At 59.3% G+C, this 16,513-nt stretch overlaps 1 protein-coding gene across 2 annotated transcripts; it reads right to left on the reverse strand.

Moving 5' to 3' along the window:
* Positions 1–7,898: 7,898 nt before the first annotated feature.
* Positions 7,899–16,215, reverse strand: ECEL1 (endothelin converting enzyme like 1). Of its 2 annotated transcripts, none has more exons than XM_045575526.1 (18): positions 16,151–16,215; positions 14,312–15,315; positions 13,642–13,710; positions 13,424–13,534; positions 13,251–13,343; positions 12,955–13,079; positions 12,111–12,333; positions 11,516–11,614; positions 11,209–11,283; positions 10,894–10,997; positions 10,554–10,612; positions 10,429–10,480; positions 9,825–9,892; positions 9,536–9,660; positions 9,123–9,188; positions 8,687–8,782; positions 8,434–8,468; positions 7,899–8,320 (listed from the first exon to the last, which is right to left on the reverse strand). In XM_045575526.1, the coding sequence occupies exons 2-18, from the start codon at positions 15,095–15,097 to the stop codon at positions 8,221–8,223; spliced, it is 2,286 nt and encodes a 761-aa protein (XP_045431482.1). In that variant the 5' UTR covers positions 15,098–15,315; positions 16,151–16,215; the 3' UTR covers positions 7,899–8,220. The 2 variants fall into 2 exon arrangements, with proteins under 2 accessions (XP_045431482.1, XP_036276506.1); XM_036420613.2 differs by having other exon boundaries at positions 8,434–8,510; positions 16,151–16,212.
* Positions 16,216–16,513: the final 298 nt, after the last annotated feature.

A 16,513-nucleotide genomic window follows, 5' to 3' on the forward strand; every position in this document is an offset into this window, starting at 1 on the left:
ACTGGAATCGAACCCGGGACCTTTCAGTCTGCAGGCCAACGCTCTATCCACTGAGCCAAACCGGTTTCGGCTAGATTACTAGAGAAGATTCTAAGCTACATTAAAGCAGTTTCTTTCATGAACTTATTAAACCAACAAGGGCTTGTATAAAAATTTTTATACACTCAACCCAACTTCTGGACGGTGAGAGTTCTCAGAAGTCTAAAAGGCAGGACGAGGGGTTCAGAACAGGTCTCCCCACGCTATGCCACTTGCGTGTGGGAATTATTTTGAGCGGAAGGCAACCGAGACCTTGCAGTTCATGAGAATCTTTTCCCTCTCCCTTAAAGAATTTTAATTAGGGGACTTGCCCGTAATAAGAGTTATCAGAAATAATGTTTTATGACCTACCTACAGGGCAAGGCAAATCTCTAATTACCGAACATCCACCCTTCTTATCATCTTGCAATGACCTTCCTCCCCTGAAGCCCGAGCTGAGTGTCACACATACTCCTTTTTCCCTTTCTGTCCAAAACCTCCTCTGTCTGTGGGTCTCTGACTCTTGTGCATGTGGGGTTCTCATTTGCACCCATGTAGTTAAATTTGGTCATTTTCTCGTGTTCATCTGTTAACCAGTTGATGGGTCTCTCACATTTGTTTCTCTTTCCCCCCCCCCACTCCCCTTTCTCCCTTCTTCCTTCCTTCCACTCTCTCTAAAAATAGAAAAAATATCCTCAGGTGAGAATTAACAATTAAATAACAAAACTGTTAGAAATACCCCCACCCCCACCCCATCAGAAGAGTCTAGAAAAAAAAGTTTCCCTCCCCCACATTACCAAGAATCATAAGGCTCCAATACTACTAGGGCAAGTTTTGTTTATAAAGTTAAGGCCATAGCTGTCTCTACAGCATTTTATGTGCTGTTGGGGCCTCTAGCCCTTTCCTGCAAAGCTCTGGCTGCGCCTGAGCCATCAAAATCCTTTAAAACAAAAAAAGAATAAAAAATACTTTCTGGGAAATTGTTCCTTTGAAGGGTGCACTAACACTGTTTTTCCTATATGACATTGTTTTTATTAAACAAGACATTTACTGTTGAGAATATATCTTCTCTGCTATATCTCTCCTTTAGTGGTTCATGAAAAAAAAAAAAGTGGTTTGTGGGTTTCATTATTGGAACAGAATTCAGCAAATACGTTAAGCTGAGATGTGTTAGAAACATCTGTACTTTCAGCCAACTGTATAGCAAACCTCCCACGCTGGGTAATTTGCTCTTACATTTCCTTCTAATCTGCGGCAGTGTTTTCCCTACATCTTCCAACAGTATTTGCTGACAAAGAAATGCTGTTCGGTTTGTCAACAGATCATTTTCTGTTCATTGTTTCTGCCATTTTTACTGTGGTAGAAAGAATGAGTGCCTGGTGGTAGCTTTTTTTTGTCTTCTGCTATTATGTAAGAAACTGTAAAAGAGCTTCCCAAATATTTATCATTGCTTAGGGAAATATCCAGAAGTACTGGCTGGACAGCATGTAACTTTAAACATCATTGGGAAAGGTTGCGGGAGTCCATCTTCGTGTTCTGGAAGCTTAATTTTTAAATTCCTTGCTCACCAGGAGGATTCTGTGCTGTCATTGACTAATATGCCAAGGCACAAGGCATGCGGGGAAAGCTTTCCCAGTGATGATAGGGACGGGGTAGGAAGCAGTTTAGTTTAATATATATACAAAAGGCCTGGTGCATGAAATTCGAGCACTTGGGGTGGGGGTTAGGGGGTGGTCTCTCAGCCCGGCCTGCACCCTCTCACAGTCTGGGAGCCCCACCCACTCGCCGCAGCGCCATCAGCGTGGTGGCCTGGGCCTCCCCCTCTTTGGCACAACTGAAGAGCCCTCCCCCACTTACCCCCATTGCCCCACCGGCTGGTGGCCTGGGCCTCCCTCTGCCGGGCCATCATGGGGTAATGGCAGGGGCCCCCCAACCAATCACATAGCACCCCACTTGGTTAGCCTGGTTGGTGCCAGTGCGTGCCATAGCGTGATTGTCCAGACCACGTGGTTGTTCTGCTGTTTGGCTGTTTGGTCGATTTGCAGATTATGCTTCTATTATTATGGATATTGGAGGCTAACTTCTCCTCAGGTCTATTCCTGGGGTGATGACATCAGGAGGGAGGGAGGGTCTCAGTTGCTGCTTCTGGGGTTGTTTCCCTGGGTGTGAATTACTGGCATTATTGGTAGTTTCTTTACAGGGCTGTTTTGTAAGCCCCTTGATTGTTTGGGAGGATTCGTTTGTTTAAAATTATATAATCCACATAGAGACACGCTGAAGTCTAACACATCGCAATCTATGGAGAGGGAGCAAATTGGGGGGACGGGGGTTGCAGCACCTACATCCTCTTCCCCCAGGACACCCAAGAACCATGTTGGGTGGGTGACAGGCTGACAGGCCAAGGTGCCAATGGAGCTAGATGTTAAACACATATGAGAAGGGCTGATTCCCTTCCATCTCAGCGCCCCTCCACCCCAAGGGCTGGGGTGAAGCTGCGATTGAGGTGAAGCATGGAGATCCCGGGATGAGGCCCTCGGTTGGGAGTGGGTGGGTGGGATTTTCTGTCCCTTTCACCAAAACCCCTGACATCCAGAGGAGAACCCAGAGGTGCTTCACCAGACTGGGCCTCACCAGACTCTCAAGCCCAGCAAATCCCTGCAGAGTTTAAACTGGGCTCCAGAGGGCGCCATTGGTCCAGCTAGACCGGGAGCTCTTGCTTATGCAGCCCCTGCGAGGCCTTGCTCCCGCACCAGCCAGCATGGCTCTGGTGGCTGACACCTGAAGGCTGACACCTGATCGGTAAAAACAGGCTCACTGCCTCATAGACTTTAGGAAAGGGGCCCGCTAGCTGTGCCTTGTCCTGACCTTGGGGCTGACATTACCATACAATGCCGTCATCCCCCCCCCCCCCCCCCGATTCCAGAAACAGGTGTCCCCCCCGGTCGGCATCTGTGTGACAAGTCGTTGCCCCCAGAGGATGCCTTCCAGAGGCCCTGGCTCCCTGCGTGGCATCGGCATCGTCCATCGCACCCTAGGGTCTCAGGCACAGCTGGGGTCTGGGCACTCCACAGAGCAGAGCTTAGGCGTTTGCTACCAGGGCACGAACCAGGAAGCAGCCTTGTCAAAGGCATCTGGAGTTCCCCTTGATGTGACCTTGCCACCAGGGATGCCCCGTCTGCCACGCGATGCAGTTGGCATGGGGGCCCAGGAACCAGTCTTGTGTCTCCTGAGGTGCCCCTGAGGGAGGAAACAGCCGTTCCCTGTCCTAAAGTGTGAGGCCACCGTCCACCCCAGCGGGAGGCTCCCAGGCTTGATGCCCTGAGCTGCCTCGTTCTTTGCTCACCGGATTTGCAAGTTACTGGTCATCAGCCAGCACCTCCCTCCCCGCCCGGCCTGGGCTCCTCAGGGAGGGAAAATACAATAGCTGCATTCAGACCCCTCCGCACAGATCTCTGCCAGCGCCCCTGCAATGGTTTGGTCCTGCAGGAAGGTGGGAGAGTGTTATGATTACTTATGCAAAGTATAGGCAAGGAGAGATGCGGCTAACAGCACCACGTGACAGCAGCTGGGGAATGTGAGCTGCGTGTTGGCCAAGTGAATGGACCTGAGCCACTGCCAGAGGCTCCCGGGCCCTGGGTGGCAGCTGAGGTTGGAGCCAGGTACTGCCTCATCCTCTCTGACCGATGAGCTCATGCTGGACACCAGCCCGCTCACGGGAGCCGCCCAAAGGGACCGGGGCCACCGGCTGAACAGTGTGCTGCCCAGCCCTCTAGGCACCTTCTATTCAGCATGGGTGGCAAGGAGGGCAGGGAGGAAGCAGCATGGGGTGGAGGGAATCCATGGGGCCACCATATTACTGCTACAGCAGGGCACACCCAGATAGCAGTGGGGGGACCATGGCCAGGGAAACATGTGGGGTACAGCCTCAAAGATGCTAGCCGGCTTGGCTCAGGGGATAGAGTGTCAGCCTGCAGTGAAGGGTCCCGGGTTCGATTCAGGTCAAGGGCACATGCCTGGGTTGCAGGCTCAACCCCCAGTGGGGGCATGCAGGACGCAGCCAATCAATGATTCTCTCTCATCATTAATGTCTCTCTCTCTCTCTCTCCCCCCCCCACCTCTATGAAATCACTAAAAAATATACTTTTAAAAAAAGATGGGCTGTTAAAAAATAAATAAAATATATTTTTAAAGAAAGACGGGCTGTAAACAAGAGAGGGCTGGGAATCCACAACTCAGACAGATGAGGAGGCCCCAAAATGAGCTACAACTCATGTCACGTGAGCCAACTGCAGTTGGGACAAAGGCTGGGCCTGGAGGGGTCCTCCTCAGGCCACAGAAGAGGGATCAGGGGGCACCAGGGGTAGAGTCCGGCTAATTCTGAAGACTGCCAGGCCAAGGCGCACCCCACCCAAAGGGAGGGGTGCCTGAGGACCTGGAGTCCCCACCCAGGAGGCCCGGAGCAGCTGCAGAGGAGCACTGCCCCTTAGGCACAGGTGAGGTACATGCCCGGTCCCACTCAGGGATGTGCCGTCAAATGTGTGGCCTCCGAGCTGAAAGGGAGGTCAGAGAGCGGGGCTTCCTTTGGGAGGACACGCTGAGCTTCGTATTGTTCCCAATAAGAGCACGAAGGAGTTGTAAGTAGTGGCTCGGGCTCAGTGGCCTGCATTTTTCCAGATAAAATGCTCCCTGGGACTGCTTAGTGTGGTCAGCGGCAGCAACTGAGACCCGGGAGGGCTGCCTGGGCCCAAAGCCTACTGGGTCTCGCTCTCTCCGGAAGCCCCCTCCCACCCCTGCCGGCTGGGGCGGTGATGAACAGGGTGCAGGAAGGGGAGATGCCATCTAAACAAAAACGGGTTGTAGTCCCTTCTGCTTTGTCAGGGGTGCGAGGTGGCAAAATTACATCTGTAACGATCACCCCTCCTAGCCAGCTCTGTGCTGATGTGGGACGGGGGGGGGGGGGGGGGGTCGCTGCACTCTCAAGCCCTCCCACTGCCCTGTCCTGCTGCAGGCTTCCCCGGCCGGACAGCCTCCGGGACAGACAGTGCTCAGGCTCTGCACCACGCTGGAGCCAGCAGGGGGAAGGGGAAATTGTGGTTTTTGTGTTGTTTGTTTTTAAATATATACATGTTTTTATTGGTTTCAGAGGAAGAAAGAGGGAGAGACAAAAACATTGATGAGAGAGAATCATTGGTGGGCGGCCTCCTGCCCACCTCCCGACTAGGGATGGAGCAGGGAACCCAGGCATGTGCCCTGAAGGGGAATCGGAACGGGTGCATGGGCCAGCACTCAACCAACTGAACCACACTAGCCAGAGCTAGCAATCGCTCTTTTTAATAAAGGGGGCTTCTGGGGCCTGTTTTGGAGAGGGGTGAGGAGCCCAGAAAGGAGGAAAGGTAGTGAAAGGGCTTTGCCCCATCCAGCACCCCAAACCTCTAGCAAAGCCTGTGACTTCACCCAGTCTTTGCAGGAGTCCCTGGGAAAGGGGTGTCAGCTGGGGTGCGGCCCAGCAAGGGGGGCGTGGGGTGAGAAAGGGCCAATCCACCCAATGGGGCATGAAAGCCAAGCCAGCCTCCCATAAGCCAGAACTGGAGGCATCTGCGTAGAGAGGACCCAGCACATTTGGAATAGAGGCCCAAGCCATTTAAAAATAGTGCATTGGGGGCACCTCACAAGCTGGGGCACTTGGGACCCCCAGGATGCTGGACATCTGGTCAGTATAGAAGCAACCACATGGGGGGCAGAAACTTGAATCTGAGCTCCACAGGATGGGTTGGAAAGGCCTGGGGGCCAGGGCTGCTCAGTGGCACCATAACCCCTGAGCCCCTTCTTGACATGCCCATCAGCTGACACAAGCAGTGTGGCCTCAGAGCGAGCATGTGACCCCCCTCAACTTCCCCCCCTGTTAAAGGGGCCGTCCCTGCCGCTATCCGCCTCCCTGAGTGGCAGTGAGGGTGCTCTCAGGCTCTGTCTGGAAAAGCAGTTTGGAAACCAGTGGGTGACCAGAAGTGCCAGGTTGCCGACACCCACGTCTCCTCTGAGACTCAAGGCAGGGAAACTGAGGCACAAGTTCGCCTCTTCATTTGGCGTCAAGTCCTTCCCAAATCCAGAGGCCTGGCTAGTACACACAGAGCTGGTACTCACGGGGCTGAGGGGGACCCCAGCATCCTTGGCCCTGAGGACTGAGTTGGGAAGGGGTGAGGGGATGGGAGGCTCTACCACAGGCAAGTGCACCCCTCATGCCCCCCCCCCAGGTCTGCTGATGATCTCCTGGGGTACAGAGACTTTGAATCAGTTGCCAAGGCACCTCAGCAATGAGCCTGGTCTCAGGGCTGTGGGTGGCTGAAGCAAGGTCTGATGCAGAGGCTGAGACCTCGAGGCCCTTCGCGCACAGGGCACAGGTGCTGTCTGGAAGCTTAGGTGCAGAGGGAAGCCATCCTGACCGCCTTTATTTCCCCGCTATTGAACGCTCAGCTGAAGATTGCTCTCTGACATTGGTGCCTGCGCTCTGAGGACGCCTGCTGCATGGGGAGCCTGCCCTCCGGGGATGGATGCAGGCAGCCCTTCCACAGCCACCTCAGGCCACATCTAGGCTCACTGCATCACCGCTTGTTCCTGCTCCTCACTTAAAAGGGGAACTGAGGCCCAGTGGGCCGCCGTGCTGTTTGCTCGCCTCCTCCACCCCAGGAGAGTAATCTGATCCCCGGTGCGGCTGCAGACGGGGCCTGGCAGGCAACACAGCGGCCGGTGTTTGTGCCGTGTACAAGGTTTCCGAGACACACTGAGAGGGGATGCTGAATGTGGCACAGACTCCCAGAGCTTGGGGACTTGACAGCCAAGACACGCCCATCAGCTGACACAAGCAGTGTGGCCTCAGAGAGGGCACGTGACCCCCCTCAGTTTCTCCCTCTGTTAAAGGGCCGTCCCTGCCGCTATCCGCCTCCCTGAGTGGCAGTGAGGATGCCCTTGGGCTCTGTCTGAAAAAGCAGTTTGGAAACCAGTGGATCCTGTCCTCCAGATGTCCTTGGCGTGCACTCCCTCTGACCCGCTGATCTCCCTCTTTCTCCCCAAAGGAGCGTGAGGCGTCCCACGCTCTAGGTAACAGCAACATCAACACTGAGTGAGCCCAGGGGGACCCATCAGGCAGAGGGGTCTCAGGTGGCCTCATGCCTGTCGGACACAATCTCACCAGCAGGGTGGGCACTTCCCAGCCAAGGTACACACTGGGCATCACACTCCCAGGCAGCAGCTGGCAGCTGAGGCTCAGGTGGCATCCTGGGCACCGGCTCTGGACCAGCCTCCAGGCCGGGAACCTTATGTCCTCTCCCAGGGCTCCTGGGCCCACCTTCCCTCACATGGCCATTCCCCAATGGGCCCCCCAGCTGGGCGCCGATGTAAGGGGGAAGGTACCCAGGATCTCCCGCACTTCTCACCACACAGCAGTGCCCCTGAAAGCTCACCCCACAGGCCCCCGACCCTGAGGCTGCCTCTAAGCCAACAGGGAGACAGGAGAAATGGTTTTGAGTGGATTGGGGAACTTGGGGAACCCAAGGAAGAGGGCTAGGCCTGAGGATTTGAATTCCAGCCAGGGTCCTAGGCCAGAGGGTTGGGTGGGATGTAGGGCAGGGGGTACCACTGGGGTGGGTGGCCGGTATCCACGAGGCACCCCCAGAACTGGGCAGGAGCCTAGGCAGGACTTGGGGGAGGGGGAAATGGGTTGTTGGTGAAAAAGACAGAAGAGCCTGGGGAGGCAGGACAGAGGCAGCTCAGCGAAGGTCACTGGGAGGGGACAAGAAGCCCCCTAGGGTTCCGATGGTGCTAAGAGCCCGAACCTCCTCCCAGGGGAGACCCTTCCCCCAGCCCCACCTTCCCAGAGGCAGAAGTGACAGTGCAGCAGCTTTATTGACCGGACATAGCAGCAAGAACACAGCAGAGGTGGGGCCTGGAGAGTCCGGCCTGGCCACGGGCTCTGGCTGACTAGAGTCAAGACTGGGGATCCCTGCTTCTCTCCCCATGCCTTCCTAGAGCCCAACCTCATCCCTGCTCTGAGTCCTCCCTGAAGTGATGGACAGCAGGGACTGAGGTCCTGGAGGGGCTGGGAAGGCAGGTGGCACCCAGCTTGGGGCCAGGGCCAGGTCCAGTGGCCAGCAGGAGGCAATTCGTGCAGGACAGTGGGGGCGTGCGGGTAGGTGGGGAGCGGCCGGCTCACCACACAGAGCACTTGTGAGCAGGGTTCATGGGCGAATCTTTGGGGCAATGGAAGGCCCGGCCAAACTCCTCAAACTGGGACACACTGCCGAGCACCCTGGGGTGGAAGAGACCCATAAGGTGTGGGTCCCAGCTTAGCTCAGCTGTCCCTTCCCATAGGTGCCTGCTTCCATCCCAGATACAAGGAGAGGGTGAGGCCCGGCAGCATACCTATAGTGCTCAGGTGCGTGCTTGTCGGTCAGCACCTGCAGGTAGATGGACTGTGACCGCCGTTTGATGCACCAATTCTGGGCCCGGGGTGGGGGCGCGGGGGAGGAGAGTGGAAGATGAGGCCAGAAGTCCACTGCCCAAGCCCTGCGACACCCTCCCACCGCCCTCAGCACATGAGGCCTCAAACGCCCATCAGAACCCACAGAGCCACTGTCCCCACCCCCAACCACCTACCAACCCCAACATGGCCCACCTGGGCAAAGGCAATGAAGAAGAGCTGGTTGTGGGTGTACTTGAGCCGGTGCAGTGGGTGCTCTGGGCCGTGCTCCCGCACCCACTTCTGATAAGCCTGGGGGTTCGGGAGGTTTAAGGGCCTGGAGCTGCAGTGCCCACAGACTTACCCTCCACCCAGCCAGCCCCAGCTCTGAACATTGAGGCCCCAGCTCCCTCCTTCCAGACGCTCCAAGCTGTGCTCCCTCCCAGGAAGGCACCGCCCCTCCAGGCAGCCCTCCCTCCTCTTGGAATGCAGGGCCTGGGAGTCCCTCCTCTGGTGGAGGACCCCGTGTCTGGCACCCCCCAGGCCAGAGGACAGCAAAACAGGGAGAAAGAGGCGCTACATCTCTGGTTGAGTCCCCATCAGCCCCCACCCCGCCCCTGAAGGGATGGAGGGCCAAGCCCCAGCAGCTCACGTGGTAGGCCAGCTTGAGGCCCCCCATATCCGCGATGTTCTCGCCAAGTGTGTGCTTTCCGTTCACCTGCGCAGAAAGGAAAGGGCCGGAGGCTGCCTGGGGCCCACTGACCTTCCTCAGGCCTTGCACCCCGGGCCCCCGCCCGCCCGTACCCCTGGCCTGTCCTCCCCTTTCCAAGAGGATTTGGGAAGGACTCCAATCCCTGTGTGCCCCGTGACCCTGGTGAGTCTGTGTGGGCTCATTTATGTGTCTGTGAGAGTGTGCACGCTCCCTTGGGGGTGTGTGCAGGGACCTGCACAGCGTTTGTTCGGGCACATATGTGTACATGTATGTGTGTGTGTGTGTGTGTGTGTGCACGCTCCTGTTATGTGCCGAGCTGGGCCCCGGGGCTGAGGGAGGTCAGGGGGTCTCACCCGCTGGTTGTAGACAGTGAAGTTGTCATAGAGGTGGACGATGCACTCAGCCTTGCGCAGGAAGCGGCGGTAGGAGGCCTCTGTCCACCAGTGCAGCAGGTTGCCCGCGCGATCATATTGCCCTCCTGTGGGGAGCGGGCAGGATGGGCTGAGATTGACGCTCACTCCCAGGGCCCCGGCTCTGAGGACAGAGGGGCCCTGTGGAGTTTTAATCAGCCCATCGCCCCCCTACCCCCTACTGCCACACACAGCCCACCACCACCCTACCCCCGCAACCCACAGGCCTCACCCCAATCGTCGTAGCCGTGGGTCAGCTCATGCCCGATGATGGTGCCAATGCCCCCGTAGTTCAGAGACCTGGGCCCACAGCAGCAGCATCAGCCCCACCTGTGTCCTAAAAGTGCCTCCCTTCTGCCCGGGCCCTGGAGGCCCTGGTCAGGCTAGGAGGTGACCCCAGTGGTGTCTGCAGGGTGCCAGCACTCCTGCCTCAGCGTCCTTGTGGGATATGTAAAAGGGGCCATTTATACCTGCGCACCTGCCTTTTAGGAAATAACATCTCACAGAGCTGGGGGGTGAGGGGCGGGGGAGGAGGCAGGATTGGAGGGAGGCAGGAGGGAAACGGAGGCACCCAACATGGGACAAGGCTTTTTCCTCATCACTAGGGTCGCTCTACTTTTGAAACACCTGATGAAATCTCAAACTAGGTAAAGGGGGACTAGGGGCATTCCAAAGAAAGTGAAAATAAAACTACTTATGTCCTAAATGACCAAGGAGGAAGTAGGACTAGGAGGACCCAGGGTCTGCAGGTGTCATGGCTCCTGGACCCACCCAGGTTTGGAGCAGTCTGAGCAGCCCCCACCCACCGCGCAGACAAGGCCAGGTCCCATACTCACTGTGGGAAATCGGGGTCATACAGGGTGGGCTGCAGGATACCAGCAGGGAACACTACAGGGAGGGTGTGGTGAGCAGGAGGCCTGCCCACCTCCAAGCCCTGCCCCTATCAGGATGTGCCCCTTACCCATCTGGTTCTTGTTGGGTAGATAGTAGGCATTGAGTGCTTGTGGAGGAAGCAGCCACCTGTGGAGGAAGGCTGAGGTCAGCTGCGGGGCGTCCTCACTCCTCCACAACCCTCCTGGCCAGCTTCTTGAAGGACCAGTCTAAAGCCATGTCCGGGCTGCTCCCCAGTGATCTCCAAAGCTGGCAGCCCCGCCCACCACTTGTGCAGGCCTTGTGCCCCTCGCATCAGCATGGTGTGAGGCAGTTTGCCCCACCAGCCTCCTGGCTTTAGTAAGGTGCCCTCTCTCCATGGTACTTCCTTGCCCCCATCCCCCACCCTCAGCTCTGGGCCAGGCACCCACGTGGACTTATCCACCTCCTGCCGGATCTTCTTGACTGACAGCTGGATGCTAAAGCGGATGCTGTTTAAGATGTTCTTGAAGTAGGTCTTCTCGTGGACTTCAAACTGCACAGGGGACAGGCAGCATTCAGTGGCAGACCAGGAGCAGGGCCAGCCGAGCGCCAGACAGGCCACATGCCCTCCCAAGGTCCACCACTGAGGGCTGGCAGTGGCTCCTTCATTGCATTGGTGGTGGACTCCCTGGAGGTCTTGGACAGGGGCCTGGAGAAACCCAGCTGGCCAGGATGGACAGGAACAGGCCAGGGGGCAAGCCCACCTCATACTCCTTGTCCACGGCCTCGGGTGTGAGCAGGAAGTCTGGATATCCAACCATCACCATCATGTACTGGAGCTATGGTCGAGAGGGCAGTGAGAGTGGGCCAGGGGCCTCAGGTGAGAGCCCCCCACCCACCAAAGAGAAAGCTCTAGCTCCAGCTTAGAGGTGGAGTTCAAGGATGGAGAAGAGCAGACCAAGTCATGACAACTCCACAAAAGGCACCTTTGTCTCCTTTTATCCCAGCCCTAGGTGCTCATGGGTGCTCAGTTAATGTAGAACAAGCAAATGGAACGGGATCCGCCTTTACCTTGGCCCGAGCAGCCGCCTTGGTCTCAGCATCCATCCAGTCCAGCTCCTCCAGGCGCTGGCCCAGGATGTACTTGATGTCTTCCACCAGCTGCTGCACCTGCAGGGTCAGGGCTCAGGGCTCAACCCAGGAGGGCTTAGAGCCGGGCCCTCAGCACCTGGTTCGAGGGGCCACCTAATCATTCAGCACCACTTTCTAAGTTCAGGGCTGGTACTGAGCACCCAGGGGTGACCTTGGAGATGTGGATCCAGGCCTTGCACCTCAGACAAAAAGCTCCCAGCCTGGGAGGGGGCAAACTGCCCCAGCAATATCACATGCATTCCTAAGACCATGCCTACTGAGCATGGCAGATAAGGATGGGCAGGAGCTTAGTGGGGAGGGCCTCCTCTAGCTGACAGGCCAGGTGGGCTTCCTGGGGGAGGAGACCTGGTGAAACCAGCCTATAGCCTCAGAAAGGCAAAGCCCTAAACTGAGCCCGCTGCCCCTAGCTGCAGGGGTATGTGTGGGGCTCCCCATGCTCAGACCAAGGCCATACAAGGACTCCATGCCCAGTTCAACACTCGTAACCCCACCCCCAAGCCCAGGGCAGCCTGACCTTGGCTTTGCTGGCAGCTGAGAAGTGTTCATGTACAAAGAGGGCACCGAGAGCCATGCCAAAGTGGCGGTTGGCCTGGCCCAGGCAGACACGGGCCAGCTCCTGGGGCTTGTCACTCCCCTCCATCTCACGTGCCAACTCATGCAGAGCCTCTCGAAATGGTGGTGACAGATGCTCACTCAGGACCACCACCACGCGCCACACCAGGTAGTTGTGCAAGATCCTGAGGGCCGGGTGAAGGAGCTGGGTGTCCAGATGCCTATCACATGCTTGGACCCCCCGAATGCACCATCCTACCGCCCAAACTCCTGAGCCTGGGTTGGACCTAGCACCCCCCACCCCAGGACTGAGGGTCATTCCAGGCACACGGAGGCAGAACCTGGAGGGGCCTAGTCAGGGGAAAGGACTGGGTCCACACACACAGCAGGACACATTCTGGCCTTGGAGCAGACCACCTTGTGCTGACGGGTCACAGGCCGGCATCATTTTCTGTCTTGCTATGGGTGGGAGAGTTGGCACTTCCAGTGACTGTGTGCCCCAGAGCTGGCCTTGAGAGGCCTCTGTTCCTCCCCAAGGTGGGCAGAGAGCAGAGAGGCTCTCCCCAGGGTGTCCTTTCTGATGTCCAGATTCACTTAAGCCTCACTCTCCCCGGATGAGGAAACTGCAACTCAGGGAACTCACAGCCCTACTCAGGGCTCCACAGAGTGCATGAGAGCACCACGCCTGACCCCCGGGATCAGGCCTCCCGGGGTGGCTCCTGCACAGAGGTGAGAACTCACGGCTCCCCAGGAAGATGGGTCTGGGGTACAGGGGAAGGGCCTGGGGTGGGACTTGGCAGTTGTACCTTCGGGGTGTGGAGCGGATGAGCTGGGACACCTGCTGCATGTAGTCCGTGGCCAGCAGCACCACCTCCTCGTCCTCGGAGAAGTCCTCCTGGAAGATCTGGTCCAGCAGCCACTTCCACTGCAGCTGTGGGCCATGTGGGAGCCGTGGGTGTGGGTGTGGGTGTGGCAGGGACCACAGAGCAGAGGGAAGGGGTCAGGGAGACACAAGAGGACACTGGCGTCCTGGGAGGGGATGACCCAACCGTTTCAGGATCGGCACCCCAACCCCCACCCACCAGGGCCAGGCCACACTCACATGGGGAGTGATCTTCTGCAGCTGTCCCAGGGTCACCTTGTTGTACATGGAGCTGACGTCCCGACGGAGGTCATCGTACTCTGACACTGTGATCTGAGGTGGACGGAGATCAGGCTGATCCCGCCCTGCCCCGTGGTCCCCTCCCCCCAGCCCACCGCGGTGCCCCTGCTCACGTTGGCTAGCCGCTGCTCCAGTTGCAGGATCTCCTGGGCTTTCTGCTCCACAGCACTGGCACCCAGGAGGCTGAGCAGGCGCTCCATGAACACTCGGTAAGCTGCCAGGATCTGCACCGGGATGGGGCATGTTTGAGGGTGAGGATCATTGCTAGGCCTGGTCCATTCCTCTCCGAGCCTCAGGCCTTCCCTGCAACCCCACCCCACTGCCCGCACACCTTCTCACTGTCCTCATCCTGAGCTAAGTACAGCGTCCTCTCCGGTAGAGTGAGCCCATCCTGGTCAATCTGGAGAGAGAGGTGGGGGCCAGAGGTCAGAGGTCTACAAGCCAGGTTCAAGCAAAGGAGCTGAATTCTCACTCAAATGCCCAAATAGCAAGTCGTCCATTGTCACAACCCCAGGGGCACAAAGACATTAGCCCCTCCCTCTATCCAGAGAAGAGGGCGTAGAAGCCCCTACCTCTACCGGTCAAGCCTGGGATAACCTGAGGATGATAGAGGGGAGGTCCCCGTCACCCCACCCTCTCCCCCTCCCCCAATCCTACTTCCTGTAAAGCCTTCCTTTTTTCCACCTGTGAGGAGCACTAACCAGGAGGTATTGACATTTAGGGCCCAGCATCTGGCCTGCCCCAGCCCCGCGGGGCTCAAGGGCACACCCCTCTTTCCGTGCTCATGGAGCCGGCAGGAGGCCTGGGAAATGGCAGCTCCCGCGGCTCCGCTAAACGCCGCAATTACTCCGGGGAAATGACTTGCGCCCTCCTCCCGAGCTCCGCTGACGCGCGCTCCCTTCCTCTTTCCTCTCCTTCCCTCTGGGTTGGGTCTACGGGAAGCCGACCAGCAACCCGGTTCTGGGCCGCCGGCGGGTCCCCGAGGAGCGGGGGACACTCACGCGGATGACATAGCGGGAGGAGTTCCTGTCGTCCAGGTTAACAGTGAGCGAAAAGAGCGCGGCGGCGCTGTACACGCCCTGCGCCTTGTACAGCAGCCGGTTGAGGTCCCAGTGTCCCGGGGACCCCGGGCGCTCGGCGGCGCCCCCCAGGTCCCAGCCTCCGCAGTCCTCGATGACCTCCAGCATGGGCCTGGGGCCGAGCCGCTCGATCTCGCGCATGTCGAGGCACGAGCGGAAGAAGGCGCGCACCTTGCGCTGGGCCGCGCCGCCAGGCCCGCCGCCCGGCCGCGCCAGCAGGCGCCGCAGGCGCTCCTCGTTCTGCTCGCCGATGGCCGCGATGGTGCCGTAGGTGAGCTTGTCGTCGGGGATGGCGTGGCGCCGGAGCCAGCCGCCGCACGCGAAGGAGTAGAAGTCCTGGCACGGGTCGATGCTGGTGTCCAGGTTGGCGGCCAGGAAGCGGGCGGCGCGCGCGAAGGCCTTGCGCTCGGGGCAGCCCTCCGAGCAGGCTCCGCCGCCCGCCGCGCCCGGGCCCAGGTACTTGAGCGCCAGCATGGCGGCCAGGATGGCACACAGGCCGGCGACGAACACCAGCCCCGACAGCAGGCAGACCTCGCGCCGGTTCCAGCGGGGCAGCCCGGCCCGGGTCCCCGCGGCGCCGCGCCCAGCGCCCAGCGGGAAGCCGGGGGGCAGCGAGGTCCCGCGCGCGCCTCCCGCGCCGCACCGGCTCACGTACTTGACCTCCTGGAACTCGTCGTAGTGCGCGGTCATCGAATACGGGGCTTCCATGGCGCTACCGGCGCCGCCCTGCAGCCGCGGGCGATCACCGCTACGGGACGCACCGGGCCATCGGCCTTCGGGGGGGCCTCCGCATGGCTCCCTGGGCAGCAGCTACCGGAAGGGTAGATGCAGGCTCAGAGAGGCACTGGGGCCCGCGGGAAGGGGTGTAGGCCTGGGTCCAGAGGCTGGGACTCCCCAACAGCGAGCAGACCTGGCGCTTGGCCTCCCTGCGCCAAGAAGAGAAGGAGGGGAGGAGGAGGCTCAGAGAGGCCACCACCACTTCCCACCTAGGCATCCTTGGACCTGACTCCTCTTTCCCTGAACAACGATGCCCGTCGCAGATTTAGGAAGCCCCAGGAGGAAAGCTGGGGGCACCAGGCACAGGGCCTGGCACGTAGTAGGCCTTCAATGAAAGACTGTTTCTCTGGCCTTAGCCTTTCTTGTGCGAGACCTGCTCCGGCCAAGGCTGATGGGGGAGGGGGAAAGTGGAAGCTGGAGGAAGGAGGTGCGGTCCGGAAAGCGTCTATGCGGACATTGAAGCCGCCGCCTTCAGCTCCCCGCAATTAGACGTTCGAGAAAGCGGTTGGGAAAACAAACAAACAAAAAACTGCCCTCTCGGATGTCAGCGGGCGACCTCCAGCCCCGTCTCCTTCTGTTCAATAGCTAGAATGCCCCTTTCTCAAGCGTCGTCTGCCGTCGGCCACGGAAAGAAGGGGACCCCCCCCCCCTCCCCCGACGGCCCTACGAACATGGACCCAGTACCGTCTCCATGTCCCCGTCCCGCCTGGGCTGCTCCCGGCTTCAACAGGTTCCCCTTGGAACCCAGACTTGGGCGAAGTTTCACCCCTACCGTGGGGGGGAGCCGGCTCCGCGCCCCGCGGTCCGGACGCCCAGCCCTCCGCGCCGCGCCGCGCAGTCCGCGGAGCCGGAGAGCGGAGCCGGGAGCCGCAGCCGCAGCCCGGGAGGGAGCCGCGAGGACGCAGACAAAGCCCTGAGGCTCGCCGCGCCGGCGGAGGTGGCTGCGTTGGTGGCCGCGGCAGCAGAAGACCGAGTGCCACTTACCCATCCGGTGCGCACCGGGGCCGAGCGGGTGGAGCCCGTGCCGAAGCCCGAGCCCGAGCCGGAGCCGCAGCCCGACCGGAGCCGGAGCGGGGCGGGCAGGCGGTCGTTCTCTCCGTGCGCCCGCCGCCTCCTCTGCCGCCGCGCGGCTCCGCGCCACCCGCCGGCCCCGAGGGAGGGGGCGCGCCAGCGGCTCCACCCTCCTCCTCCCGCCCTCCTCCTCCCCCTCCTCCCTGCCTCCATCCAGGCTACCTGGCAGCTCTGACAGTTCGGGGGCGGGGACCGCGGCTGTGGGAACACACTCGCTCCCGAGGGAGGGTCTCTAGCCCGGACTCCAGGCTCGGGGATTCCAGTTCCAACCGCGTC

Source organism: Pipistrellus kuhlii, unplaced genomic scaffold, assembly GCF_014108245.1.
Source record: "Pipistrellus kuhlii isolate mPipKuh1 unplaced genomic scaffold, mPipKuh1.p scaffold_m20_p_7, whole genome shotgun sequence".
Lineage (NCBI taxonomy): Eukaryota > Metazoa > Chordata > Mammalia > Chiroptera > Vespertilionidae > Pipistrellus > Pipistrellus kuhlii.